Source organism: Gallus gallus, chromosome 14 (assembly GCF_016699485.2).
Source record: "Gallus gallus isolate bGalGal1 chromosome 14, bGalGal1.mat.broiler.GRCg7b, whole genome shotgun sequence".
Taxonomy (NCBI): Eukaryota; Metazoa; Chordata; class Aves; order Galliformes; family Phasianidae; genus Gallus; species Gallus gallus.
The window spans coordinates 12,965,533-12,992,364 of NC_052545.1; the positions used below are offsets into that span (position 1 = coordinate 12,965,533).

General features: G+C 46.5%; 1 protein-coding gene across 4 annotated transcripts in view; it reads left to right on the plus strand.

Moving 5' to 3' along the window:
- Nucleotides 1-26,832, plus strand: part of XPO6 (exportin 6) — a 47,568-nt gene that overhangs the window by 2,965 nt on the left and 17,771 nt on the right. The window contains exons 1-9 of one of the 4 annotated variants that reach the window (XM_046900742.1): nucleotides 363-692; nucleotides 9,695-9,785; nucleotides 11,102-11,214; nucleotides 14,112-14,309; nucleotides 16,399-16,558; nucleotides 16,957-17,034; nucleotides 20,208-20,661; nucleotides 23,616-23,742; nucleotides 24,568-24,677. In XM_046900742.1, coding sequence (XP_046756698.1) covers nucleotides 9,734-9,785; nucleotides 11,102-11,214; nucleotides 14,112-14,309; nucleotides 16,399-16,558; nucleotides 16,957-17,034; nucleotides 20,208-20,661; nucleotides 23,616-23,742; nucleotides 24,568-24,677 — 1,292 coding nt within the window. In that variant the 5' untranslated portion in view covers nucleotides 363-692; nucleotides 9,695-9,733. Of the gene's footprint in view, nucleotides 1-362; nucleotides 693-2,086; nucleotides 7,545-9,694; nucleotides 9,786-11,101; nucleotides 11,215-14,111; nucleotides 14,310-16,398; nucleotides 16,559-16,956; nucleotides 17,035-20,207; nucleotides 20,662-23,615; nucleotides 23,743-24,567; nucleotides 24,678-26,832 lie in introns of those variants that run through there. The other 3 variants (XM_046900743.1, XM_046900741.1, XM_414725.8) reach the window with 3 other exon arrangements.

The window sequence follows — 26,832 nt, forward strand, 5'->3', positions numbered from 1 at the left end:
AGGGTACGTGATGCTGGTGCCGTGGGGACAGGAAGCACTGAGGTTACCTCTGCTCCTTGGGGATGGTGGAGGTGATGCTGGGAGCTGGAACAGAGACAGTGGGACTCAATGGTCCTTATGGGCCCTTTCCAACTCAGGATATTCTGTGGCAGCACCAAGCTGTGCGGTGTCACAGCCTGCATCCTGACAGCTTTTGGGAGACATGCAAAAAGCGCAGAGTTCAGAAAGAAAAGTAAATCATTTTAGAGCTGTTCTGACTCACTACTGAAAGAGAAACAAGAGAATAGGAACTTGTAAGTCCCAGCCCCAGCTCTGACATCTGGCTTCCTTTTTCAGCCTTCAAGTCACGCAACTTTTTTTCTGCCCCTCTGTAGCATTATCCCCATTTTATTAAGTCATAAAGCCAGAGCTACGGCTTAACACCTGCAAGCTGTTCACTTACTGCCTTCTGCAGCACTAGGAAATACGTGGTGATGCTGAGGCAGGTGGCACAAGCTGAGCCGTGACATTCAGCACGGTGGTCTGCATTTCCCACCTACCTATCAGCGCATCACGTCATGTTTCAAAGCCTGGGTAGCTAAATGCTGGTTCTGCTGTCTCAAGTCAGCTGGAAGGTGAAAGTATCGAGCCTTAAGATCCCTCACACTATCTGGAGAAGCCTCCTCTTGCTGACTGATGTTTGTGGCTGAGAGGTGAGTGGTGGCTGCTGGGATTGCTTTAGGGGGAAGCATTAAAACCTGGTGTGTGCAATGAAGCTCATGCAGTGGGGTTCAGTGCTGCAAAGAGGTGCGTCAGTGTGCAGATGCCTAACAGCTGCTGGGAGCTTGTGTTCTGCCCGGTTACTTCAATATATGTTGTTAGGTGTTGTCTTTTAGATCAGGAAGTGGGTCTGCTGTTGTTATATGCAGTATAGAGGGGAGGGAAAAAATAAGCACTTGCTTCTACATCTGGAACTGGCACCTGGCTGGTAGTGTTATATGTCCTGAAGTCCTTCCAAGTCACTGCCCTCTATCAGTCAGCAGGTATTCCCTGGCAGTAGCTGTGTCTTTATTTGGGTCACTGCTGCCTTGGCCTTCTCTGCACCCCAGGTATTAACGTGGCACCTTCCTTTTTATTTTAAGAGAAATGAGGTCTTTAACTAGCTTTGTTTTCTCAAAATGAAGTGCTTAGGATGCCACGTTCGGAGGTGAAGGATGCAGCAAGTGCCTGATCTGTTGGAAAGGTCTCTTTGTTCCAACGCAAGTGTAAATATTAACAGTTTGGTAGAGAAGAAGCAATGAGCTGCTTTCCACGCGGGTTATCTCGGTTGAGCAGTGACCTCTGCTCCAGACAGCCCCGGGACTCTGCCTACAGTCAGAAGGACAGAGGGAAGGGTTCTGTGCCCCAGGAGGAGGCTGGCAGTGATTGGGGTGTCCTCGCTGAGTTTGGCACAAGGGCACCTCAGGATGGTAGAGATGTTCTGCAGGGAAGCAAGGACCTTCCAGCGCATCCTCCTGCCTCCTTTCTCCCTATTTCTGAGTCCTCCTTACCTTTGAGCGTTTCAGATGGCGTTCCTTCAGCAACACCCCAAATTCCTTCATTTTTCCCCCAGTGTTCCCTAATTCCCCTCCCATGGGGATCAGGCTGAGAGCATTTCTTTTACAATTTCCCAACGCTCTGCGTTTGTGCTCCAAATCTTCTGTTTGTTTCGGCATCTCCACGTTTGTAGCTGGGTCTGCAACCCTCTTGTGTGTTTCTAGCAGTTTGATTCGATGTTTCCTTACAGCTTTAATTGCAGCACGGGGACGGGTTGTCACATTTCCTTTGTCCCCTTTTTTGTGATAGCAGTATGCTCGTCTCATGTACGTTCTGCCTCGTCGGGGTGCCGAGCCAGCACTGAAGGCAAGGGGATGGGGTGTTGCCTTCTAGAGAAAGGACTTTTTTTTTCCTGATGGGGGGATAATTTTGTCTGCAAATGGTGCCGTGCTTGATTGATGCCGTGTGGCTGCAGTGGGTGAGGTGATTTCTTGTATGTTACGACGCTGCCAGTTCTTTTCTGCTGGACTGAGGGCGACGTCCAGCTTCTTCCACTGAGATTTGTCTGAGTGTAGGAGCCTGAAAGCACTCCAGGAGCTGAAGCTGGTGTCTGAGAGCAGAACGGGACTCTGCAGGGGCAGCTGCACAGCATGGCTGTGCCGTGGTCAGACTCAAAGGAAAGAGGAAGCCGATGCAGCCAGCAGCCTATGATCTGTGCTGTGCGAGCTGAGGTAGGTGCTCAGCAGCAGGGGTTTGCTGCTCACAGCCCTGCGTGGGGCTCAGCCTGCAAGACAGCCAGCACTCAGGAGAAGGAATTTGCTTTACAGTGAGCCCCAGCGCTGCTGGAGGTGCAGGGAGAGGAGCAGGCTGCTGCTGGGAAACAGCCCAAAGAGCTGGGGCACTGCGGGTGTCAACATCTTGTTTTGCTTTGCTTTAAGCAGGCTAGATGCTTTTCCTGAACGTTCTGTTCTTTGGAAGCATTAATTAAAAAAGAAAGTCTCACAGACTTATTTCCATGGCGTTATCCACATTAGTTTCATGTATGCTCTTAAACCCAACGTGAGTTTTAACGGTCTTTGCCAGGACTTCGGTTTGCAATACTGTGAGGTTTCTCTTCTTTGACAGTGTCCTGGAAAACACCATGTCTCTGCATACCATAATCACCATGCTGGGATTTGGATTTTGCTGCTGCAGGGTGTTGGTGTTGGGTGTTGATGCAGCCCTTGTCCCAGGCTTCCTGTAGCACCAGCCTTGCTTTGTTGGCCCCTGGCCTCATGTCAGAGTGTTTCACAAAGTAAGGGGGATTTCTTTCTCCCTCAGATTGAGCTGCATCTGAATAGAAGTGCCATTTTCAGAAGCTGCTGAATAAGTGTTTTCTTCTTGCATTCACTTTCTTCTTTACTTACTGTAGTACTTTCAATTTCCAGTGCGTACCCTCCGACTCCTAAAGTTGGGCCTGCAAACAGCTGCAGTTCAGAGTGTTTGTCCACACGTTATTGAGTTGTCTGCAGACTCGGATACACCAGAGTTTGGATTTGCAGTTGTGGAGGCAGTAAAGTATTTGAGAGGTGTTCTGGAAAAGCTGTTAAGGCTTCATGGACATCTTGGTGCTGATACCCACCGGGTGGCTCCTGTCACATCTTCATGCTTTTCCAATCTCCTCCTCTCTGGTCAGTGGAGCTGCTGCATTTGTGTGAGTCAGGAAGAGGTATCTTTATAACACAGACAGGCAAATATCCATCTGCAAAAGCAGGAGCAGTGCTTTGTAGGAAGACGCAGCTAAAACTTGAAGGTGTTTGTTGGAAATGGACACCATGCTTGGATATGTGTCTTGTGAGCTCATCTGTTTGCTGTGGACCATTTGAGCAAGGAAGTGCATGGTTTTTTTCTGAACTCTTCAGAATTTGATTTCTTCTTGGCACACCTCACCCCCCCAACGTGCTTCTGTCCAAAATACTATGGGTTTGGGTTCTTCCCTCCAGTGCCTTTTTAAAACTTGGGTTATTTCAGATGAAATACCAGGCGATCTCGAAGTCAGTATCTTGTATGCATTTGCTGCTGGGGCTGGCGCTGTGATCCTGTCTGTGCATGCTTGCATTCCCCTCTGCAGAGGAAAGGGGAAGTGGTCTGTGCCCTGTGGCTGTTGTCTCACACCTGTGAACATCACGAGGAAGGACAGGGCTGTCCTGTGCACTGTGGGACATAGCAGAGCCCCCAGGGATGTGAAGTGGGTGGACAGACCGCAGTGCTGCAGAATCACAGCCCTTATGCCCTTCAGATGTGACTTTCTAGACTTTGCTGTAAGATTGCGAGTTCCTTATGAGCCCTGGCAGAGAAGCAGAGCACCATGTGGTGCTTCAGCACCTGCAGCATCCATCCAGAAAGCACACTGACACCTGCTTTTCTGATAACGCCCCAAATAAAAGTGTTCCATCAGTGATAGCTTAAGAAATAGCAGGCAGCATTTGAGAACTGTCTGTGAGCAGCTCGTGGCTGCAGCAGGATTGATGGATTTAACTGTCCTAACAGCAGTTATCGTATCACCCGTGTACCCATCTGATACCCCTGTGCTATAGCTCTTTGCAGTCATAATGGAGCATACCAACTGTAGCAGTCTGTGTGAGCTGCTTCTACGCTTCTCAGCTGTACATTATGATTCTAGGAATTGTTTGTCTGGGGAAGTAATGTGCTGCCAAGTCTTTTCCAGCATTAGTTGCAGTGCTTTGTGATTGCTGACTTGCCATGTGTTGAGCATCCTTTATGAGCAGCACAGTGACTGCTGAGATGACCCCAGGGTTGGTTCCTGATCACGAACCATCAGTTGGGTAAGGATCTGCCTCAGACACCTGAGCCTGTTAATCAAAGTTCAGCCTTCAGACCTGAACCCAAGTAACTGAACCTGCCTGTACAATGTGATTTAAGAAATAGGATCCTATAGGTATTCTCAAAGGTGCCTGATTACCTGTGTACCTGGCGGTGTTTACAGGTAAGGTGATCTCTTTATCCTGCTCCAGAAATCAGCTTATCACTGCTGCCTTTCCATAGCCTGCTCTGTGCAGCGCTGTTCAGCCTATGGTTGCTTTTAGGCTGACGTTGAAATAAAGCACATTGATTCCTGAGGCACAGTCTGACACTTCTGAATTGATGAGCAGCAGAGGCAGGATTCCCCAGCTCTCCTGTTGGACGTCAGCTTTGTCACAGAGGATCTGAGCACAGCACAGCACGTTTGCTGCCTCCTTCACTCTTCGCTGCCCTTAGAGCAGTAATTCATGACTTTTATGGTAGGTATTTAGCTTAAATTGCAGTAGAAGAGAAATGAGTTTGCAAAATCAGCATCTTGTCAGTGAACTGCAGGAGTGGTGGCTCTTGGAGCAAATGAAGCAGAGGACCTCTTGCGTGCTGCAGCCTGGAGGTCTCCTGAAATGGCACCAGGAGCCTGCACTGCTCTCACGGCACACTGAGGCTCAGCCTAGTTTCGGTTCATGAAACCACAAAAACATGTCTGAAATGCAACGAGGAAATTGAGAGCAAAGATGGAGCGTGTTTGATACCATCAGCAGCGTGCTGCAGGGGAACACGTCTGCCATGGGGCTGTGTGCTGCTTCCTATCTGAAGGCTTCTGAGCAAGCCTTGCAGTTCTGTCTGAGGCCTGTGGAATGTGTGTGGCTGTGGTGAACCATGCAGGCTTGAAGTGACCCAGCACCTTCCGAGGCCATCATTGCTGATGTGGGAGTTGGGGCTGGGACAGGGAAGGACTCTGAAAGACACCCTGGGAATTGGTAAAGCTGATGAGTAGTGTTAGGGCACATGCATACGCATTGTGTCTAATTCAATTATCCTTAAAAATGATGTGCGTTATTGTAAATAGTGTATCACAGAATCATAGAATGACCTGGGTTGAAAAGGACCACAATGATCATCTTGTTTCATCCCCCCTGCTATGTGCAGGGTCGCCAACCACCAGACCAGGCTGCCCAGAGCCACATCCAGCCTGGTAATACATGGAAGAAAATACAGCAGCGAAGTGCAGTGGTTTGCATCTGTGTGCATGGCTGTGCCAGTAACTGCACAGAAGTGGATGCAGAAGGTTCCCGAGTGAAAGGGAATGGGAGAGTATCATTTAGGGGCAGCAAAGATGGAGAATTAATGATCTTTGTTCTACCAGCAGTCACCAACGTGGCTCTACCCACGGGCACAATGGGAATTCCTGCAGGAGCACTTCTGGCTGGAACAGGGGTGCCACATCCCTGCTGATACAGCACTGCCCAAAGGACAGCAGGAGGCACCTTTGTGAGGCTGCAGCTGCAATTACCATCTTAGCAAACAAACAGAAGGGTAAAAAAAAAAAGCTTTGTAGAGAAGGTTGCCATAATTTTGTCTTAGTGATATCCATTTCCAAGTGCATTAAAAAAGCCCACAAAACCTCTTGCTGTTGTCATTAGCTGCAGGGCCGTATTTAGAGCATCATTTGTATGATCGATTCTCTGCTGAGCTGTTAATAGCAGCCATCAAAAGGTTAACGGCGTGGGGTTTTATGGCCAAGCATTAGGGGAAAGCTTTCCTCTAGCAGAAATGATCGCTTTCTTTTCTAAGAGCATTTTATTTATGAAAGTGCAGTGATAGTCTGGCGTGGCCATGGCCAATGAAGCTGGTGGTTGGGGCTGGCTGAGGCACACAGCCTCCCTGCTTTGTAGCTCCGATCTTTAGAGAATAGAAAACAATTTGGGTTGGGGGGTGGGGGGGATGATATAAAAAAGGCAAACGTGCTCTAAATGGAAGCTCTTCTGGAGAAAACTTAAATAGCTTTATAAGCTGTTGTAGCTTTTATAAGCACTTTCATGTTTCCCAGAATACTCAGATGCTTTTGTAAGAGGGAGAATGTCTTTGGTTTGATGTGAACTAAAATTAGCGGTGTGTTTTCTGCTCAAATAAACGTGCAGAGTCTACATTGCAATCCCAGCCCAATTCCTACGTCTGGCAGCAGCACTCGTCAGTGTGGCCCCAAATGTTTTATCATCGATATTGCTGTCCTGTGTGTTTTCTCCCACTCACTGCAGCTCTCATCGCTGCGGTGCTGCAGTGGCACTGCTGCACAGGGAGTGATGGGGTCACCGTCCATGGGGGTGTTCAGAGCCATGGGGATGTGGCACTGAGGGATGTGGGCTGGGCTGGGGTTGGAGCTGGGGATCTGCGAGGTCTTTTTTTTATTATTCTATGATTTTTGGAGGATTTCCTGGATGAAGAATGTCTCAATGTGCAATCACTGGGTATTCAAGTAATCGCTGCTCAGAGAGGAAGCTGTGCGCTCACTCGTGAGTCTCGCTTGTCTGGTTGTATGGGACCGGTATTAAAGGTTGGAGCTCAGAGATAAATGCTGTGAGTAAGCAACTACACACCTCTGTCTTGATAAGTTATTGGATCGCCCTTAACAAAGTTATCAGGGCAGAACTGGGGGTGGTCAGGGCGTAGCTCTGCAGCGTCCTGGGTACTGGAGCTCCTACCCTGCTTGCTGGCAGCCTCACTGGGTCAGATGGGCAATTCCAAGAGTGACATGCTTGACAGGTCTGACGCCAGCATCCTGACGTGCTTGTTTTGTGTGTCACCCAACCATGTTGTGGCCGATGGCACTGTCTCCAGCTGTGGGATTTGCCAGGCTTAAGGAATCCCAGGCGGTGAGGCAGCGTGGATGGTGACACATGGAATCTGACCTTGGCTGCTTTTAATGAATTGAGAAATGTGAGCACTGATTGCCTGTGGGGCTGACCTCACCCTTGCCACCCATCTCTGTGGGGCTGGGGCAGCCCCTGGTGTGTCTGTGTGCTGCCTGGGGCAGAGGCAGCAGCTCCTCTTGCAGACCCTGCAATACCTTCTTGTCCCTTTCCTCCCAGTGCAGAAGTGTCCTAGAGTGGAGGCTGCCTGCGTGTTAATGTGAGTGATAATACTGGAGATATCACAGCGGGGTTCAGCAGGTCCTGCAAACAGTTCTATGCTTATTATGGCCTCGCTGGATAATTCCTGTGGGCTGTAAGGTACAGTAACTTCCCTCTGCGGTTCTCCAGCAGCACATGTCCTTGCATCCTCTTTACCATGACCCAGTTATCTCAGAGCTGCTTGCAAGTTGGATGATTGCTGCATGCCCCGTGAGAGGTTAACCTGAAGATACCCAGAGGCACTACCAAATGCAGAAGGCTGCTCTCTGCCTTTCTCTCATGCCCATCTCCAGAGTGGGGAGCACTTGGTGTGCAGCAGGCAAGGCCTGTGGGAACCTGGCTGGCTTTGGTCTGTGTGGAGCCCACTGGAAGTCCAGTCTGATCACTGCTGCTCCACCTGTGACGCACTGAACAGGTTGCCCAAGGAGGTTGTGGATGCCCCAGCCCTGGAGGCATTCAAGGCCAGGCTGGATGTGGCTCTGGGCAGCCTGGTCTGCTGGTTGGCGACCCTGCACATAGCAGGGGGGTTGAAACGAGATGGTCATTGTGGTCCTTTTCAACTCAGACCATTCATCTGCCCTTGGCCACACCTCAGGAGCAACAGGGAGAGGTCAAGTGGGAGCATGAAACAGTCACAATGCAGGTGAGACAGAGATGGGAAGAAGTGCTGATCTGTCCAGGAGTGGGACGGCCCCGCAGAGGGATCTGCATCAATGGGCTGAGGCCAATGAGATGAGCTTCAACAGGACCAGGTGCCAGTGCTGTGCTTTGGTCACCACTTTTGCTCCTTTCCTGCAGCACCAGCCTTGTGCTTGGTTTCCCTCCTCCTGACACTGGGAATATTGCAGTGGTGCTGCTCAGTGTCAGAGGCTGAAATTTGCAACACTGTGGGATGTCCAGGAGAGAAACACACAGAAATGGCAGCACAGCTGTATCCTGATGTCTTGAAAGCAGCTCTGATGGGGTTGTTCAAATGAAGAACCTCTCACCATAGCGTTGCTTCTCTTTGGCCAGTGGGGGCTGTTGGATGGGGGGGGCACACAGGGAGCAGCTGCCCACAGGGGCTGCGTGTGCATGGATGGAGGCAGTGACAGTGGGTGCTTACTTTCACTTAAGTTGACAAAGTGGCTTTGATTCGATTGTAGGCTATTTTAAGCCAATTGCTTGCTAGCAAAATGTTTTTGTTCTATTTTTTGCTAATGTAGTCCTTGCTTTCTAGAGCACACACTTTATGGGGGGGGGAGGACGACAGGAAGGGGGTAGAAGGAGAAAAGAGGCTGAAATTCTGTCTTCCTTTACTGAGCCACTGAAGATGCTGAGAGCTGGGAGTGGGCAGCAGTGGTGCTCCTGTGGGCTGCCCTGCTCTGCTCCCTGCAGAAGGCTGCCAGTCACGGGTTGGGTTGGGTTTTATTTTTAGAGGCAGAATTTTCAAGTCGTCCTCCCTGGTTTGCGTTGTTTCTACACAGGGGGAAGTTGGGCCCTGAATCTTGCAGCATTTGTTATTGATAGCATGAGTTGAAAAAGTGAGAGGGAGGGGAGTAGCACAGCCATGGCATGGACCTGCAGCTTCCTAAGGCCATCCATTATTGGGTTCAGTTGAAAGGGATCTGCAGTGCAGGTAGAGGCCATCCTCAGTGCTGGGATGTTACCAGGATAAAATCTCAGCCCCAGAGAGGCACCAAACTGCCATAACCTTGCACCTGCTGCATACCAGTCCTGCTTTTATCAGACTCACCCACACTGAGCTGTAACTATTTCCAATAATAAAAGCTAAATTTGGGTGCAGGGGGCATTGTTCTTTAATCAAACCTCTGAATGCTTGTGTGTCCCTTCTCAAAGAGCTGGAAATGCTTTCATCTCTGGAGCTGCTGCTGCCACAGCCCCTTTGGTGCTGCAGATGTGTGCCCTTCCAGGCATCAGCTGGAAGCATCTTGGCTGGGAAGCTGACTTTTGGCTACCGACCACCCGCAGGGGCAGGGAGGAACCTTCTCCCACTGGTGTCACTGCTTAATGCAACTGAGCAAGTGATCCCTTAGTGACGGTCCAGACTTTCCCTTTGACAAACCTTGTTGCTGCTGGGTGCAGCGAGCAGTTTGAATTCTGCGTTGCTTTCCCCTCTACCTGGATTTCATTCTTCTGCTTTTGTGGGATGTTGACCTCCAAGCGCCGTCTTTTAAGAAATCATCTTCACTGAGTGCAATTCAGAGTGGGAATCTGCATTAACTCCTTCCCTTTGATGTTGCTTGCAGGCATCTGAAGAGGCCTCGCTCCGGGCTTTGGAGAGTTTGATGACTGAGTTCTTCCACAACTGCACAACCAATGAGCGGAAGCGGGAGATAGGTGAGTGCCTGCCCCTTCCAAGGGACAGTCCTGCTGTGCTGTGCTGCCTGCAGACCTCAGCAGAGGTCACACTGTGCTTTTATTAAACAAATGCGGTGGGGAAAAGCGTCCTGTCTGATGCAGAACCGGCATCGCTGTCTCTCCTGCTTGTGTGAATTGAAGTCAGGGCTCACATAGCTTGGGTTTGGGAGATCCCATGACAGGTAACTGACATCCATAACTAACATCGCTAACTGTTCCTGTGAGCATGGGGCTGCAGATTCTTTTTACTGAGTGGGAACTTGGGTGGAGGAGGAATGTTGGGGTTTTTTTTCCTGCCTGCATGGTGTTAGGCTGCTTGGCTTGGAAAATGCCCCCCTTCTGCCTAGAGGTGGAGCGTGGACTTAAGGAGTTGTCCTGCCCCAGGGAGGGAAAGCAGAAGAATGCCCTAATTAATGTGAAATGACAAGGGGAAATAAACAGTGAGGTTTCATTTTGGGTAGTGTTATTAAATGTGTCCTGAAAACCAGCAGAGATCACGCTGGTCCTCCAGAACAGCTCCTTGCTGCTGTGCTTAATGGGCACCAATAGGTCATTCTGCTTTTCTTCTCAAATTTCTGCCACTTCTACAACTTCAGTGCAAAGGTATGATCAGTGTGAAACGTTTATTCCAAAAATCTGGATGAATGAGTAAGCAACTGGCCAAGTATTCTTCTGTTGAGATCACCTGCAGCGCTGGAATGGATCTCCAGCATACCTCTTCATTTAGTCCAAATGGAGGTATCACAAATACCATTGCTGTGTTCCTTTCGGTATCTCCCTGCTTTCCTGGACTAACTGCAGGAAGGGAACCCACTGTGAAGGCTGAAACGTGGCCAGCCTGTAGCACAGCCCTTGCAGCTTCTCCTTCCTGCCCCATTTGGTGTGCAGCTGCCTGACCTGAGATCCCCACCAAACCCTTGGTTGGAGGTGCTGAGGCTTTTGGTGCTGACTCACAGCAAGCCAATGTCTCCAAAAGCAATTGCATTTAAACAAGAGTAATTTTTTTAATATATATTTTCTTTCTTTACAACTTGTCTCAATATTCAGCACTTAGCCCGGTGTAGTACTTCTGTCATTTCAGAACGCTGTTTGACATACCTATTTTCTTTTCATTAAAGCCTGCTGTTAGATTATTTTCAATGCTTTTGAGTGTGATGCCCCCTGCCCTGGTTGTTTGAGTCACCCTGAACATGTTGGTTTTTTTTTTCTGTGCTCAGTGTGCTATATCTACATGGTTATGACTCTATTTACAGCTTGAGAATTTTAATGCATTTTCTAATACTTTGTTTTTTCAGAGGAGCTTTTAAATAATTTCGCCCAGCAGATAGGAGCCTGGAGGTTCTGCCTCTATTTCCTGTCAAGCACAAGGAATGACTACGTGATGATGTACAGTCTGACTGTGTTTGAGGTAGATACGTGTTGTTGTCTGCATGGTGCATTCTCCTTGTCTGATGCAGTTCTATATGACAATCGATTTTATTTGAAAATGTTTCTCTAAAAAGGCAGCCTTAATGAGGACAGTGATACAGCTTCTTTTACTGCTCTCTCCTAAAGAAGTTATTTAATGGCAGGCTTACGGTAGGAGAATCTTTGTACATAAATTGAAGAATTAACTTCCTGGCATCTCTAAGTACGAATTACCTGCAGTTTCAGAGGCTGCTCGAGTATTCTGGACCATGCTTTCAAGAATTACTGCTTTTATACTCTCTTTATGATCAGAAATGTGTATGGTTACCTCCTACTAGCTGTTACAAACTGTAATGCTAAGGGGTGAAACCAAATTGCTTTTATCTTTGAAATCTCTTTTTCTGACATGCTCTTTTTGGAATTACATCCTGCAAGCTTGTGTGAGTTCTAGGGGGAAGGTCACTCTTAGAAGAGCATGTCCCACTTTTTACCTATTTATAAAAGAGAAAAAAGTTATGGTTAAAAGCCTGAGTGTTGGTTTCTATAGCTACTGGAAGAAACCAAGTATTCTGTGCAAGCTTTGTCTTGTCAGCTCGTTTCTCAGTGAGCAGCACATTGACTTTCCCTGATGATATTCTGGGGTTTGGTTGTGGTCAACAGGGTCTTTTTTTTTTCTTTTCTTTGTGTCTCTGCACTGTGTTCTGGGCTGCATTGCAGTCTGAGCCTTGCTCCAAACTCAGGGAGTGTTAATACTCTCTGCAGTGACCTGCTCTATAGACAGAGCAAACAACTCCGTTCTTAGAAGTTGCTTTGGCAAATCATGTGTTATTATCGACTTCTTGAGGTAAAAGACTCCATTTGTCCAGGGCTGTGAAGGGAGGAGGATGAAGCAGATCTACCAATGGAATCTGCATGGCCCTTAACCATGAGGAGACCCCTTCTCAGAAAGTAGTGGCAGCAGTTATATGGAACAGATGTTACGCAGGAACAATAATTAAACTGGTTTTCATGAAGAGGAAAACATGTTTGGTTTCTGAGCCTCCAGCTCTGTGGGCAGAGGGAGAAAATAGTGCTGAAAAAAAGAATTGTGCCCAGAACTAAGCAGAACAAAGAAATCACTGTGCAAGTGTCAAGTGAGGGAAGCGATCCACAGCTCAGCTGAGAGATTAGGATCTCTCAGTGGAGAAGCTGGCATTGCTGTTCTTAACTGCTGTAGCACTGTGCCTTTGGCCATTCCTCTGCAGGTCTGCAGCTGTACCATGGTCATTGGGCCATTGCTGGTTTCTCAGCAATGCTTCTGGACCCTCCCTAGGGGAAAGGAAAAGAAAAACCAAAAAGCCTTTTAACTTTTGAGACACTCTGTGTGTCTATGAGCCATCTATATGTGTATGTGTATACATCCATCTCTGCACACTGGACTGGTACCTCGGTACTGTACCTCTGATCTGCTCTGACCATAAGCACAGCTTTCCATGTCATACAGAAGCACTGCACAGCATTCCCTGCTGTTGCATTTTCCAGCTATATGCCTGCAAACAGCCACAGATAGCGCCCCTGTAGCAGGCCTCCTGCATAAGTTATCCCTAGAGGCAGAGCAACTAATGCTCCAGAGTCCCTAAATGGGATTGTAGCGTGGCAGGGAAGCAATCTGTGACTCTTCTTATGGATTTTGTATGCTTTTTTTTAAGTGGACTAAAAGCTTTCTGTTTAAGTGATGCCCTGTCACTGCAGAATCACTGCTTGAGAAGCAACCTTCCAGCTGAGCTCCAGGAGACCTCCAGGGCCTCAGAGCCATCGAGAGCCAAACTTACTTCCCTTCTGTGTTGTTATTCTGCCTCATGCAGGGCTGTTTTTTCCTTTTAGAAGGGGAAGTGTGGACGTCCAGAGTTAAAAGCTAGAGGCAAGCAGCCAGCTCTGCTGGACCCAAGGCTGGGTAGTGTGGTGATGTGCCGTGTGCCGTCAGATAGTAGAAGTCATCTTTAGTGAAAGTCTGATGTTGCAAGGGTTCTGTGAGTCTGATACTGTTGTATTGGGTGTGGAACTTCATTTTTTTGTTAGAACTTGTTCCTGTACACTTCATGGCTTGTAAGAGGTGGGCTCGGTGAGTTTTGCTTAGCAGCCTGAGCACTGCTGTCTTCCATTGCCCAAGGACCCCATTAGCTAGCAGAGCTTATTCAGAGGTGGTGGAGCAGATCCTGTGGCTTCTGAAGCCGCTCTTGTTCTGCCTGGCTTAGTTCTCACACACTCATCCTTGTGCTGATAAAGATAGCAGGGCTAGGGCTGCTGAGTAATTGTGGCATCTGAAATGGTACCTCTGCCTAGAAAGTCTGGGTCAGAGCTCTAACGAGGGAAGTGTCTTCTCTTTTAACCTGCTGATGTCTCCTTGTTTTCTTATCTGCAGGTCTGCCCATGGCAGCCAGGAAGCTTGAACTACATCACTTGTAGATGCTTATTTTTTTTAACTGGCTATGCATGGTCAGTGAAAGGCATGGACGGATCTGAAAGCTATGGCCTTTCCCCCCACCCTGTGCACTGTGGCAGGCAGCAACAAGCCTGAGGCATGAGATGCAGCAGCGCTGAGCAGTGCTCTGTCCCTGCACTGTGTGCCTGAGATCTCTCCATGAGTACAGCTCTTGCTGACTTTCACAGTAAGCTTCGTAGCTACACGTGAGGCTGTAGGGGATCAGCTTTTCCCATTTTTTTTTTTTAAGAAAGCAATAAGTCATGTCTGAGAAGCTGCTGATAATATATATTATATTAGGATACTTGTCTTTCAGGCACTTTACCTGACATCATTAAGGCTATCCTATTCAGACACCAAAGTGTTTATTTTCAGTGAAGCATGTCATATCATCTTGTTTAAGATGGGCTCATCAGGGAGCTCTGTTTCTTTTCCAGAACCTAATCAATAAGATGTGGCTTGGGGTCCCATCTCAAGACAAAATGGAGATCCGCAGCTGCCTGCCCAAGCTCCTGCTAGCTCAGCACAAAACTCTGCCTTACTTCATCAGGAACAAACTCTGCAAAGTCATTGTGGATATTGGCCGACAGGACTGGCCGATGTTCTACCACGACTTTTTCACTAACATCTTGCAGGTAAGAAGTTTCTGAAGATACTTTTTTTGCCACCTGATTCTAGTAGCTCAGGTTACCCTGAAAAGCTTTGGCTTTCATCACATAAAGTCACCAGCTGAATGCTGTTGGGATGTTAGAGGTCTCATCCAGAAAACTAGAAGGTATATTTGAGGGGCCCTGGCTGAGATGCTGCCATTAGTTCGAATGTCACTTGTTTGAAATGCAGCATCTTCAGGTGAAGCCTGGGCTTGACTAGCAACTCACTGTTGCAAACGTTGTCTTTTGGTTGAGTGCTTTGTTTCCAATTCTCCCAATAACCGTCATAGCTGACTTACAGTCTGGCTGTAAGCTGAAGTGCTGCTCAACCTTCTTCTGCTGACATAATTACTGTACCCACAGACACAGCAGCTGTGCCCATAGACAAGCCCCAAGGCAATTCCTGGAATAAATCAACATCCCTAAGCATCAAGAGTTTTTGTTAGGACAAATGGATCTAGTATTAATTGCAAAAGAAGAAAAGCCCACCTGGCATCCCAGGCTTGTTTTGTTGCTAGCTGGAGTAATCTCTTCTGAAATAGCTCTCTGGAACCACGTAGTGCATCATGCTGCAATTTTTTCCTGAATTGTTACTCTGACAATAAGTACTTTAAGACAACTGTCTATATTTAAGTTTTGGCTTTGATTGCATCTGAATTTGCAGTTGAAATGCTTTCTAATCTACTTAGCTATCTCTAGTGCATACAGAGCCCACTTTAGGTATCAATTTTTCCTTAAGCCTCTCCTTGTGGACTGAGCTTCTGAGGGAAGTGTTCCCATAAATAAGTTTCTGTAGCAGAAACCTTCAAAAATGTTCAGATAAATTGGAAGAGAAACACAAATACCTCAACTTCAAGACGCCAGAAAAGTGAAAGCAAAACACAGCTCCTGTGCTAGAGTTGCAGAGCTGTCTGATCTCAGCTCTGTCTTCTGAGATGATTTAAAGCAATGATTTGATTCTTGAGCAGCAAATTGATATGACAGTACTGTAGTTTCTAAAGGCTCAGTACCACATCCCCACAGTTCTGGAGCACCTCCAGGGACAGTGACCCCACCACTCCCTGGGCAGCAGTTCCCCTGCCCCACCACTCCTGAGAAGAAACTGTTCTAATACCCAACCTGCTGCCAGCTCCTATACCATCATGCTTCCTTTCTGGAGGCCAAAGTCATGTACATCCAGACAAGGAGCTTAAAGGTGGCTTTTCCCCCCAACATATTTCACCAAAATGTGTAGCCTGATCAGTGTTAGGCCAGCTTGTCTCTGGTCTGATGGGCCAGTGAGCTGAAGTCAGCTTGCACTGTTTAATTTATGACTTCAAGGATTACTTGTGATAATGGTGATTGACTTTAGATTTATTTTCCTTGTGGTGAGAGCAATGCATAAATCATTTTGGATGTTTCAGGTTGAGAGATCAGGGCATCTGTCAGCTTTTTCCCCACCTGAATGTGTCTTTAATATCCCAATGGCTAATGAAGGCAAAAATCCTTGCTTTTCCTGCTCCTATTCCTGTGCATTCTGTACATGGTGGAAGTCATTCTTCTAGGGTAAATGTGATTTCCAGTATGAAGTACAATACAGCCACAGACAGAGGTGCCCTTCATACGTGTGTTCTTTTGCCACCCAGTGCTTGCTGCAGCTGTCTGTATGCTGTTGGAAGGAATGTTTTTGTTTCTTTGTGGGAAGCTGCCTGGCTGATGGTGCAGGCTCTGAGCAGCAGCCCCATTACCTGGTGAAACCATGGGTACTGCAGTTCTGAAAAGTGCTGAGGTCAGCAGAAGGCAGTAAATGGGAGGAACAAACTGTTATTGGTAAACATGCTGGAACAGCAAATGTGTGCAATGACATGATGAAAGCTCTCGTGAAACCCCAAAGATTCACATGGTGCTTGAACTGTTGCAACATCATAGGTTAAATGTCTCAGGAAATTGAATCCTTGCAACGCTGCAAACTGGGAGCTGTTACTCCTCAGTCCTGGAACAGCTGTGAACGGCAGGCAGGATTGCTCATGTCCTCTTTGTGATCTGAAACTTTTTCAGAACGTTATCACGTTGCATTCATGCCTTTTCCTCTCAGCTGATTCAGTCTCCTGTGACCACTCCTCTGGGACTGATCATGTTGAAAACAACCTCAGAAGAACTGGCGTGTCCACGCGAGGATCTGAGTGTAGCCCGTAAGGAAGAGCTACGTAAGCTGCTGCTGGATCAGGTGCAAACCGTGCTTGGACTCCTCACAGGTATGAGCTGGTGTGCTTGCAGCTCTGAAACAACCATCTTCCTTTCTCACCCATGGTGCTGGCAAGTTTACACATACTCAGAACAGTGAAGCAAGGTGTGGGTGATGTAGTGACTGCTTGTGCTGCTCAAGCACTTTACCTTTGTGTGCCCAGGTCAGATCACTACAAAGCAAGCTAGTGTAGCAGAGCAGTTAATACAGCTATTTGTGTCTTTCTCTTTATGAAGAGGGATTGAGATTGTCTTCTCTTGGTGACCCTGAAACGCATGCTGAATGCTTGTACATGCAGTGCTCCTCACTGGAGCCCTTGATGTGTTTGAGAGGAACTATCTGTCTCTGGTATGTTAGTTGGATTAGTTTTTTTTATCAGTCTGTTCTAAAAAATGTCTCTTTGTCCAGGTATTTTGGAAAGCATCTGGGACAAACACAGTGTTACTGCTGCCACTCCGCCACCATCCCCAACTTCAGGAGAAAGTGGTAAGGACAGCTAAAGCTGAGTCTTCAAGCTTCCATGTGCTTTAACTTGCAATACCAGGTATAGATTCCTTCCTTTACTGTCTGTTTCCTAAAGCTGTTCCTAGGCCAACAAATTCCAGGTAAGAGCAGCTAGCTTCAGCTGAAGAAGCCATTTCCACTGCAAGGGATGCCCCACTTGAGAATGTCACCTTATTTGTCAGTACTGTTGTCCTCAGATGGCAGAAAGCTTTCTGAAGTGTCAGCTAAAAATGCTGTGACATTACTGAGTTGGCACTGTTGTATGTGAATTTCAGCTCTAAGCACATCAAAAGGCAGAGTGGAGCAAAACTGAAGCCTAATTCAAAAGCAAAGCGACAGGACTTTGTGCATCTTTATTGACACAGTCTATTTCCTCCCCACTCCTGTTAGTCTTTTGCAGGGCTGTCTGTCTATACTCATTTACATACATATCAATTATCTTTGTAAAGGAGAGTATGTTTCTGTGTCCTTAGAGCACGCTTCATTTATCCTGCTATAAGGAAAGCTGTAGATGCAGAGGGTCTCCCCAGGTGTAAGGACAGTGTTGATGAGAACCGTTTTCTGTGGTGCTCAATGTGATGTTGTCCTGTTATATTCATCTCACCTAGGAAGTGTCCATCTCAGTATACAATGCAGATCATGCAGTGAAATCAATATTTTGTTTAAACGCTTGCATCTCAGATCTGTCTGCTTTTAACAAGGAAAAAGAAGGATTTAGGCTCTGGGAACCTCTAATGTTGGGTTGTGCACAGTGAGGTGATGAAATACTTGGGGGTCCATTGCTTCTGTCTCTGCATTAACACCAAGTTGTGTTCTGTGTGTTAAGAGTTGTAACAGATCCCTTCTGTGTTCAGATGTGTCTGTAGGACCTTAGGCAGTTAACTGAAGGCTTGCCTGTGCTGGGTTGCAATGGTCAGCACCAGAGTGTGCTGGTGAATGTTGGTGTTTGGTTTGTTCATGCTTTGATACCATTTTTATGTTTAAATCAGAGTTGGACCAGAATTTCAAGTGCTTATTTGCCTTAGAGCTTTAAGACTTGGATATTTATCTATACAACAGAAAAGCTGAAATGGAAAGCACGATTATCTTTATTTTAGGGGGGAAATTCTACTGTGGGTATAGCGATGCTTTTGCATAGAATTCTGTGCTGAATGAGTGCTGTGCTTCTTTTAATATAAAATTTGTGCAGTTTGTAAGCCAACCAAACCTTTTTAACATGCATGTTGGTCACGTTTGGATCTCGCTCATACAGCAAATATTCCTGCTCAGTGGTGACAGTCATTTTTTGTTGCATTTTCCTAGCTCAGGTAAGGCCACCTTCTTGTCCTTTTTGTATCTAGGTGAAGGTATGGGTGTTCCAAAAAGCAGAATAAGCTTCAGAAGTCCCTATAAACATTTAATGTCGTCTGTCAGAGCTGAAATCTCTTTAGGAACTTGGAATATCCATTCGTTCTTTTTTGCATAGCAAAGCAGAGTGCAGCATTTGCCACAAGTCCTGTGTAGTTTTAAAATAGCACTTAAAACCTACACTAAACTCATTTCTCATACCATTCAAGCAAAGGAACTCCGGTGAGTGCTGTGTTGGGTAATATTTGAGGTGAGGAATTATATAGGAAGATCGGTATAGAATTCACTCTGCAGTGATCTCTCAGCCTCCCAGTGTTGTGTTTTGAATGATTTGTATCTCTGTATTTGATTAATTCCTTCCTTAGATGTATGTGGTCATGTATGGTAAACAAATGCACAACCATTTGTTGCTGCTTCTGCAGAATTAGCTTGATCCCAGCTCCCCCTCCCAGACAGTTTTCCCCTTGTGCCTGAATGCTGTTCTTCCTGTAAATACATCACCTGTTTGTAAAGATACAAAATGTATCTTAACAGCCTTTGTACTCTGAGCTTCAGCAGTTTAACTGGATGCAAAACATTCGGACCAGCTGCTCTGAGTTACAGAGCCCTGATTCACACACAGAGGCGATGCACTGACAGCTGAGAATCTTCACTTCTTGCAGTTTGCTGGAAAGGCCCTTAGGAAGAAGCATGATTGCTTCTGTGAGCAGAATGCAACGCATTGCAGCATAACTATGGCTGTGAACACTGTGCTGGGGCTGTTCTGATATTAAGACCAGGTGTGGGGTTGTGTAATGCAGCTGAGGTGGTGTGATGCCTTACAGCTCTGGAGTGGGAGAGAAAGAGGTGTGTGGAAGCAAGAAGTTAAGGCAGTTAAAGCTTTAAAACAGTTAAAAGCTTTGTGGAACAGTGATAAAGGTATTGAGTGGCTTCCACATAATTGAGAAGAAGGGTACAATCCCAAATTCAGATCGAGGAGCTGCAGCAGAAGACTGTTACTTGAGTGAAAAGGAGGAGGTGAATGGAAATGTTTTCCCCTCTTTGGATAGAGGGAGTAGGAAACACTGTTTGCAGTTGATATGCCCCAAAGAAAGGCTGTCTTAGCCCTGTATATAGTTAAGCTGTGAAACTCTGTTGCAAAGGGATGTTGTATGTATTAAGTGTATGCGGCCTCAGCTACAGACCTCATAAATCCATGGAAGAAAAATCCTCAGACTGCACAGAATTCTTCAGACCACACTGGGCTCAGGAAGCCTTTGCACAGCAGTGGTCAGAGGCTGAGCAGTGTCACATGCACTTGCCATGGACGTGTCACTGAGAAGAAGTGCTGGGCAGGGTTTGGGTCTCAGCACCTCTGCTCTTACATAACCCACAAGCTGTCACATGCAAGCAACTGTGCCAACTTTTGATATAATACGGACGTGCTGCGGAATTTATGCAAGCTCACATCAAGGATGCTCATGTTCTTGAAGGGAATACATTTTGTAACAGATCCCTAAAATGCACATCATGCTGCTGTGGTTTTATTTTGCAAAATGCTGTGTGTGCCCTTCCCATTAAAGCTGATGGGGCGGTACGGAGCTGCCTCTTGAGCTTGTTTGTTGGAAGTAGTCCCCCAGCAACCCCTCTGATCTGATGTGTAGGATACGTACAAAACTTCAGAACGTTGCACAATAAAAAAACTTGTTCATCTCAGATCTGCGTGCTGACCTATACCAGAGGCTCTGGTGGCTGTTGGGTTATGGCTGGGGCTTGCAGTTGTGGCACTGGAGAGTAACTGCCTTGACCTGTAATGTGCTTTTCCCCAGGTGACCTGCTGAGCAGCCTGTTGCAGAGTCCCAGCGCAGCCAAATTATTGAACCAGCCAATCCCCATCCTTGACACAGACAGTGAATACATCTGCTCCCTGGCGCTGGAGTGCCTGGCCCACCTCTTCAGCTGGATCCCTCTGTCCACCAGCATCACCCCCTCCCTCCTCACCACCATCTTCCACTTTGCTCGCTTTGGCTGTGACACACGTGTCAGGAAGATGTCCTCAGTCAATGGCAGCAGCCAGAACGTGGGGCTGGGAGCAGAGCGGGGCCGGCTGGGCGTCTTGGCCATGTCCTGCATCAATGAACTGATGTCCAAGAACTGTGTGCCTATGGAGTTTGAAGAGTATTTGTTACGGATGTTCCAGCAGACTTTCTACCTCCTGCAGAAGATTACTAAGGAGAACAACGCCCACACGGTGAAGAGCCGGCTGGAGGAACTGGATGAAAGGTAAGAGAAACCGAGCAGCTGAGTAGCTGTGCTAGGGCCTCTTGCTTTCTAAAGGACAGCCTTTATTGATTTGCGGTCATGCATGGTGTGTCTAATCACCTTTTTTTCAGAGTTCTGTGCTGGTGCTGACAGGCAGAAAGGTAGGTGCCCACAGGTAAGGTTCTGCTCAGGGGCTCAGTTTGCCAAGTGGCCGTGGTGGCACAGGTTTGTCTTCTTTCCTGTCCTCTTCCTCCCCTTTCCCCGTTCGTTGCTGTTTGACTGCAGGTCTGAGGTGGCAGAAGAGCTGAGCCTGCCCTTCATTCAGTTGTAACAGAACAGCAGAAGAGGCACAGTGAGGTAAAGGCATTGCAGCATTCCCTTCGCTGGTCGGTATCTGCCTTCTCTGTCATAAACCCAAGCACACAAAGAGTGGGTAGTTGTTCTGCGAGTCCTCACTTGAAAGGAAAGAGAAACAGTGTCATGCTCTTTATTGAGATGTGACAGCTTCTGACTACTCTTACTGTTTTGGTTTTGTTGTTGTTGTTTTTTTGCTTTTAAACACCACTGAAAGGCAGCTCAGGGAGCTCTGCTCCCAGCAGTGAGTGCCTGGAGGCAGCGGGGGAAGCAGCAGCTCAGCAGCTGTGTGTTCTTGTTGCTTTCCAGAAAGTCACTGCCACGCTGGTTGCCTACAACAGCCTGACTCGTTCATATCAGATATTGCTGCTTATAGAAGTGAGATTGTCTTCCTGTTGTGTTGAGTGACTGAACCTGCGTGCTGCAGGGGGTGGCTTGGTGCTACCTTTCAGTGCCTGCAGTGGGGAGATGGGCAGAGCTGGTGCTGATGTTGGCACATGTGTTAGCACTGTGTCAGTGTGCTCAGTACCTGGTTGTGGATGCACGATGGTGGAAATGCAGCAGGAAGGGTTGTGAGCTTATTGATTTTTCTGTTTGATACCTACTCAGAAGTAAAAGCCAATTTGGAAACCAGCTGTGGTCTTTTTGAAGAGCTGACTTACACGTTTCTTCCACAAAGCTCCCTTTTTCCTTTAGATTCACTTGCAGCTCTGTGATACTGGATCTAGATGAGTTGTGGCTTCTGTTTAACAGTGAATTCTGCTTGCTCGTTTTGAGACTAACTCCCTCTGGCCTCAGTATTGTTCCTTCCCTAGAAGTAAGGCATGTCCCAGTACGATGGAAACATGCTACCTCTGTGTATGGGATACGTACACAGAGAGCTGGGATTGTGCACTTATCACCTGAGTGCATCTTCTTGACTTGGACTAACAATCCTAAACAAACCTGGTACTGATGAAGTTGCTATCCATCAGTAGATCACAGGCCCTGAGCGTGCCTGCCCCAGGTCTCTTTCAGCAGCCTCTCGTGGTGGTGATTCCTTTTGTTCTGTTAGAAAGTCAGCGTGGTTTTGGAAGGATTGCACTGTTGAAATAGTCAAGAAAAAGATCTAGCTTAAACTCCTTTACTGGTGTTGGCTTCAGCTGGAAGATGTGAAAACATGGGAAGTGAGGATGCAAAATGTCCAGTATGGATGGAAGTGGTGGTGTGGATGTTGCAGTATGGGCTCTGGGGCTTTTGCAGAGCTTGGCACAAAGTAAGAATTTCTTTGGTCTCAGATCAGAACCTCTTAAAAAATAAAATCAGATAAAAGGAAGAAAATATTTGGGTCTAGATACTTTGTGCTTTATTTTTGAAGCACTTGGTCAGTGGCCAGTTGTGTTTAGTGCTGATTCTTGTCAAGCAGGTAGTGCCAAAGAAAAGGTTCGTGTCAACTTTATGCATGATCAGGAGTATTGGATTATTTTATAGGCTTACAATAACAAGCAGTGTTGCAGCTCTGTTGGCTGGTAATGCTTCCAGTCTTGAATGCCTTGTGGTTAGAAGGAGCATTTTTCCTCAAATCAGTTTGCAGGAGGGGGAGCGAGACAGTACAACAGAAGAAAACTGTTCATTTCTCTGAACCTATGCTAAACCAAACCTGCTGTTGCTTCCTGAGAAGAGGCTTGAAGTACTCTTAGACTTCAGAGCTCCTTGTAGCTGGGAAGGATGGGTTTCTCTGCCCGCAGCCATTGGAGCTGTGCTGCTTGTGCATGCTGTTGCAATGTGTCAGTCTGTGCACTGAAGGAGTACTTCACTCTTCTGTGCATAATCAGTGTGAAGAGGATTTCTAGCCTTGGTGAAGCTTACATTGTACAGGGCATGTCCTTGTTCCATGATAACAGCTTATCCCACTGTGCTCTTTGTAATTTTCCCTGAGCAGTGTGCTCAGGAACCCTCTGTACTTGCACTGAGGTCATGCTCTTGCTGAACTCCTGATGTTTTGGTAGCAGGCTTTTTTTGGATGTTCCTTTTAGTATGGTCCCAAGCATTGAAAAGTGCCCTGCTTCAGAGGAGGATTTGTCTTTATTGCCCAACTTAGTTCCAAAAGGCTGGGCTCTGATCAGAAGCTTTGGATGACAGTCAGCCTTCTGCCCTGCGTAAGGAGCAGCTCTTTCTGTCTCTCCCACTACCTCCTGTACATTTGTAACACTTGTATTGCTAACTTCTGCCTTAACTTCTTGCTTCCAGCTGAATTCCTCGGTGGTACAATGTATGTGACTAATCCTCTATACAACAGTAATATGAGTGTTGCTGTTACACACTTATTTCTCTAGGGTGGGGGATTATGTTTATTTGCAGGCCTGATTAAACTTGATTATATTTATCTGAATATTAAAGTTGCTTTTGACTAGACTGTCTTTTCTGCTGTTTCAGGTATTAATGGAATGAAGGGTTGCCCGTCCTGTAGGTAATTGTTGCAGGGCTTTACATTTTAATTGTTCTACTGCCTATTAATTATCACGTTCTTTTTTTTTTTAATGAGAGGATTTAAAGTGAACTTATCACTGTTTCAATGGCATTGCTTTTCCTTGTGACATCTTTTGCTTTTTCTTAATTCTGTTCTCTTCTTTCCATTGTAGCTACATCGAGAAGTTTACGGACTTCCTTCGTCTCTTTGTGAGTGTCCACCTACGAAGAATTGAATCCTACTCCCAGTTCCCCGTGGTTGAGTTTCTGGCACTGTTGTTCAAATACACTTTTCATCAGGTACAGCCCTGCAACGTTGCTTTTTCTTGGTCTGTTCCTTGTGTTCAGTTGTCTTGTCCAGCAGGGGTAGCTTGGTTTGTCCCATGAGACTGATCTGTAAAGCTAGCCCAGGAGAAGCAATTGGCACATCTCACTGGCCCCCCTCCAGCATTACTGGGGACGTGTCTTAATGTGTTCCTGAATTTAGTTGGAGACAGCAGATATGTGTAGTTACCTTGTGAGAACAGTTTGGCCAGTGTCTTAACTTTACTTCTGGTTTGTTTTGGGCTTTGTGGGTTGCTTATGGGTTTTGTTTGTTGGCTTTTTTGTTTGTTGTTTTTTTGCTACTCCTTGGTATGGAAGGCGTCTGGGGAGCTCCATCCCTCTTGCCTGTTCTGTGTTGCTTTTCTTCTGAATCTGCTGCTTTTACTCTATCTGAAGCTTTCCTTGTGTTTTTCAATGTTGCTCTTTAAAAGGAACTGGATTTTGATGCACGTTGCTGTGCTGTAGAAGCCGTCACAATGCAATTTGTCCCTATTTACCCCCATATGTAAATAATGGTGAAGGTGTAGATCCATAAAACTCTGGAAGCTGGTGCAGCAAGCCATGAGATGGGTTCTTGCTGAGCTTCTCCTTGTCATTTCTGGGTTCACACCTTGCGTTGAAGCTCTTGTTCATCTTTTGACGTCTTGAGGCAGCAGATCTCCCCAGTGACCTCCTAGAAGCCTTTCAATACAGCAGGAAGTTATTCTGTGGATCGAAACAGATGCTAACTGATATTTTCAATGTGTGAAATTGATAAGGCCATAGTTCATGAAATTGATTATGAATTTTGATGTATTTCAGCCTACCCACGAAGGTTACTTTTCTTGCTTAGACATCTGGACGCTCTTCTTGGACTACCTGACCAGCAAAATTAAGAGCCGTCTGGCTGACAAAGAAGCAGTGCTCAACAGGTGAGCAGGCAGACTGGGGCAGCTGCAATCTCTCACGGTCACCACGGAGAGACTGTGAGAAGCAAGCTGCTGCTTACAGCTTACAGCTGTATGCGATCTGAGTCCTTTCATTTTATAAAAATCACTGACTGCAATTGTGAATTTCAGAGGTTTGTCACGTGTTGAACAGAATTCAAACAGAAAAAATAAAGGCAAGAAGGAAAGGTCACTTAAAAACTTTGTATGTGATCCCAGCAGCCAGAGGAAGACAACTTTGGAGGCTAAAATAGAACTCAAACATGTTTTTAACATGTTTCACAGCACATTTTAGCTCATTCTAGAGGAGGAGGCCACAGAGTAAGATGCACAGTAGGAGTTCACACACCACTCATACAACTACCTGATGAACTGGGAATTTTTTAAATTTATATAGGGTTGTGAATACCTGTTAAAATTGAAGGATATGTTTTTGAGAAAGACTGGCAGTGCTGTGTGTGGGAATTAAGTTCTGCTTGCTGACCTCTATAGCTAATTGCATGTATCCATTGCAACAGTGGTTGGCAGCTCTTTTGTAGACGCCGTCTCCTAAAATAGGTGGCTCTCTGCCATTTAAGCAAGAAAAATAAGGTGAGTATACTGGATCTTGTTCAGGTTTGCTAGGCGTGGCAGTGCCATGGCTCACTCCATATGCATTTCACTAATTGCACAAGGAAGCTTTTTTCCCTTTGAGCGTGTTAAATGTAAGTGTGGTTAGTTACCGAAAGGCAGCCTGGCGTCATGACCACAAAGAACAAATGGGAACTGGCTTACAGCAGACAGCTCTCTTCCTTTCAGCGTGGGAACTGTGTACTCTTAATTTCTCAAGTAGCAGCAGGTATTTGCACTTAAACTTTGTGATAATTTGTTCCTAATTTGCTGCTGTCTGCCTAATGCTGCTGAACTGTGCCTTGGCATCTTGCTCCCCTTCATCTGGTGAATGAGTGATGTATGTTATCCTTACATCAGGCATTTTGTCACAGAGAGAATTGAAACAAGCTATAGCTCTGTCTTGGAGATATCGTAAAACAAAAAGGAGTGGCATAAAAGTGGTTAAAATGTATGCTGCTGCTTTGTCAGAACTACCTGTCCTTAATGATAGCTTCTATAGCCACAGCTTCCTTAATGCTTTAGACATGTAAACAACTCAGTTTGACAGTATGGGTGTGGTTACACCATGGGAACACAGATGAAATTTCCTGTTCTGTGGTTATAAATTCTGCATTTTGTACACATGGCAGTTGTACTTGTGGGTAAATTGCCCAATCTGGAGTTCTGTCATCTGATTACCGAAAAGGTGGGAATTCAGCACCTTGCACAGAAAGCTGTCAGCCCCTCAGCTGGTGGCACAGCTGAATAGCTGCCATGTGGATCACATCATTCCCTGAACCTTTGTTAGCAGGTCTTAATGCCTGCTTTTCTAACCTGATCTCACCTAGAAGAGAACGTGGCTGGTCCTTATGGAGGGCAAGCTGTGTTTTGAGGAAGGTGGTTGAAAAGAGAGAAAACAAACATAGTAAAACTCCAAATCCCCCAGTGTCAGTGGTGGCAGGAGAAATGCTGATGTCTGCTTATTTTGCAGCTTGGCATTATTTTATGTGAACAGTGGGAAGCAGCATCTTCTGCTCTCTGTATCTGTTGCATGGTATCTTGAGTACAAAGGGTATCTTTCAGAGGCATGTGTTTGGAGTTATTTTATAGTAGAATTGCATAAGGCGCTGGCTTTTTTTTAATAGGGCAAGGGTCTGAATTCATTGGCTGTCAGCGTAGGGAAAGAGGACAGCACAGCAACTAGCCTCAGGGACGTCCCCTTTTGAGGCAGTTCTGCCCTGCTTCATCTGTTCCGCATTCCCTGCCCGCAAAGCAGAGCACCAGGCAGGCTGCTGAGGAGCAGATGGAGCAGGAAGAGGTGGTTGTGCCTCCTGTTTAAGTACATCTGTCATTGCTCATGACAAAGCACACCCCCTGCCTTTTCTGTTTCGGACTCCTGGGCTGCTGCTTTAGCTAACAGTTATCAGTTTTCCTCTGAGAGAGCAATATTGTCAAATACTTTCCTTGCAGATAGCTTGTGACCTAAAGTGACACGTTACTCTTAATCCCAAAATCTATTTGATGTTGGCTATACAAGCTTGTACAGCTG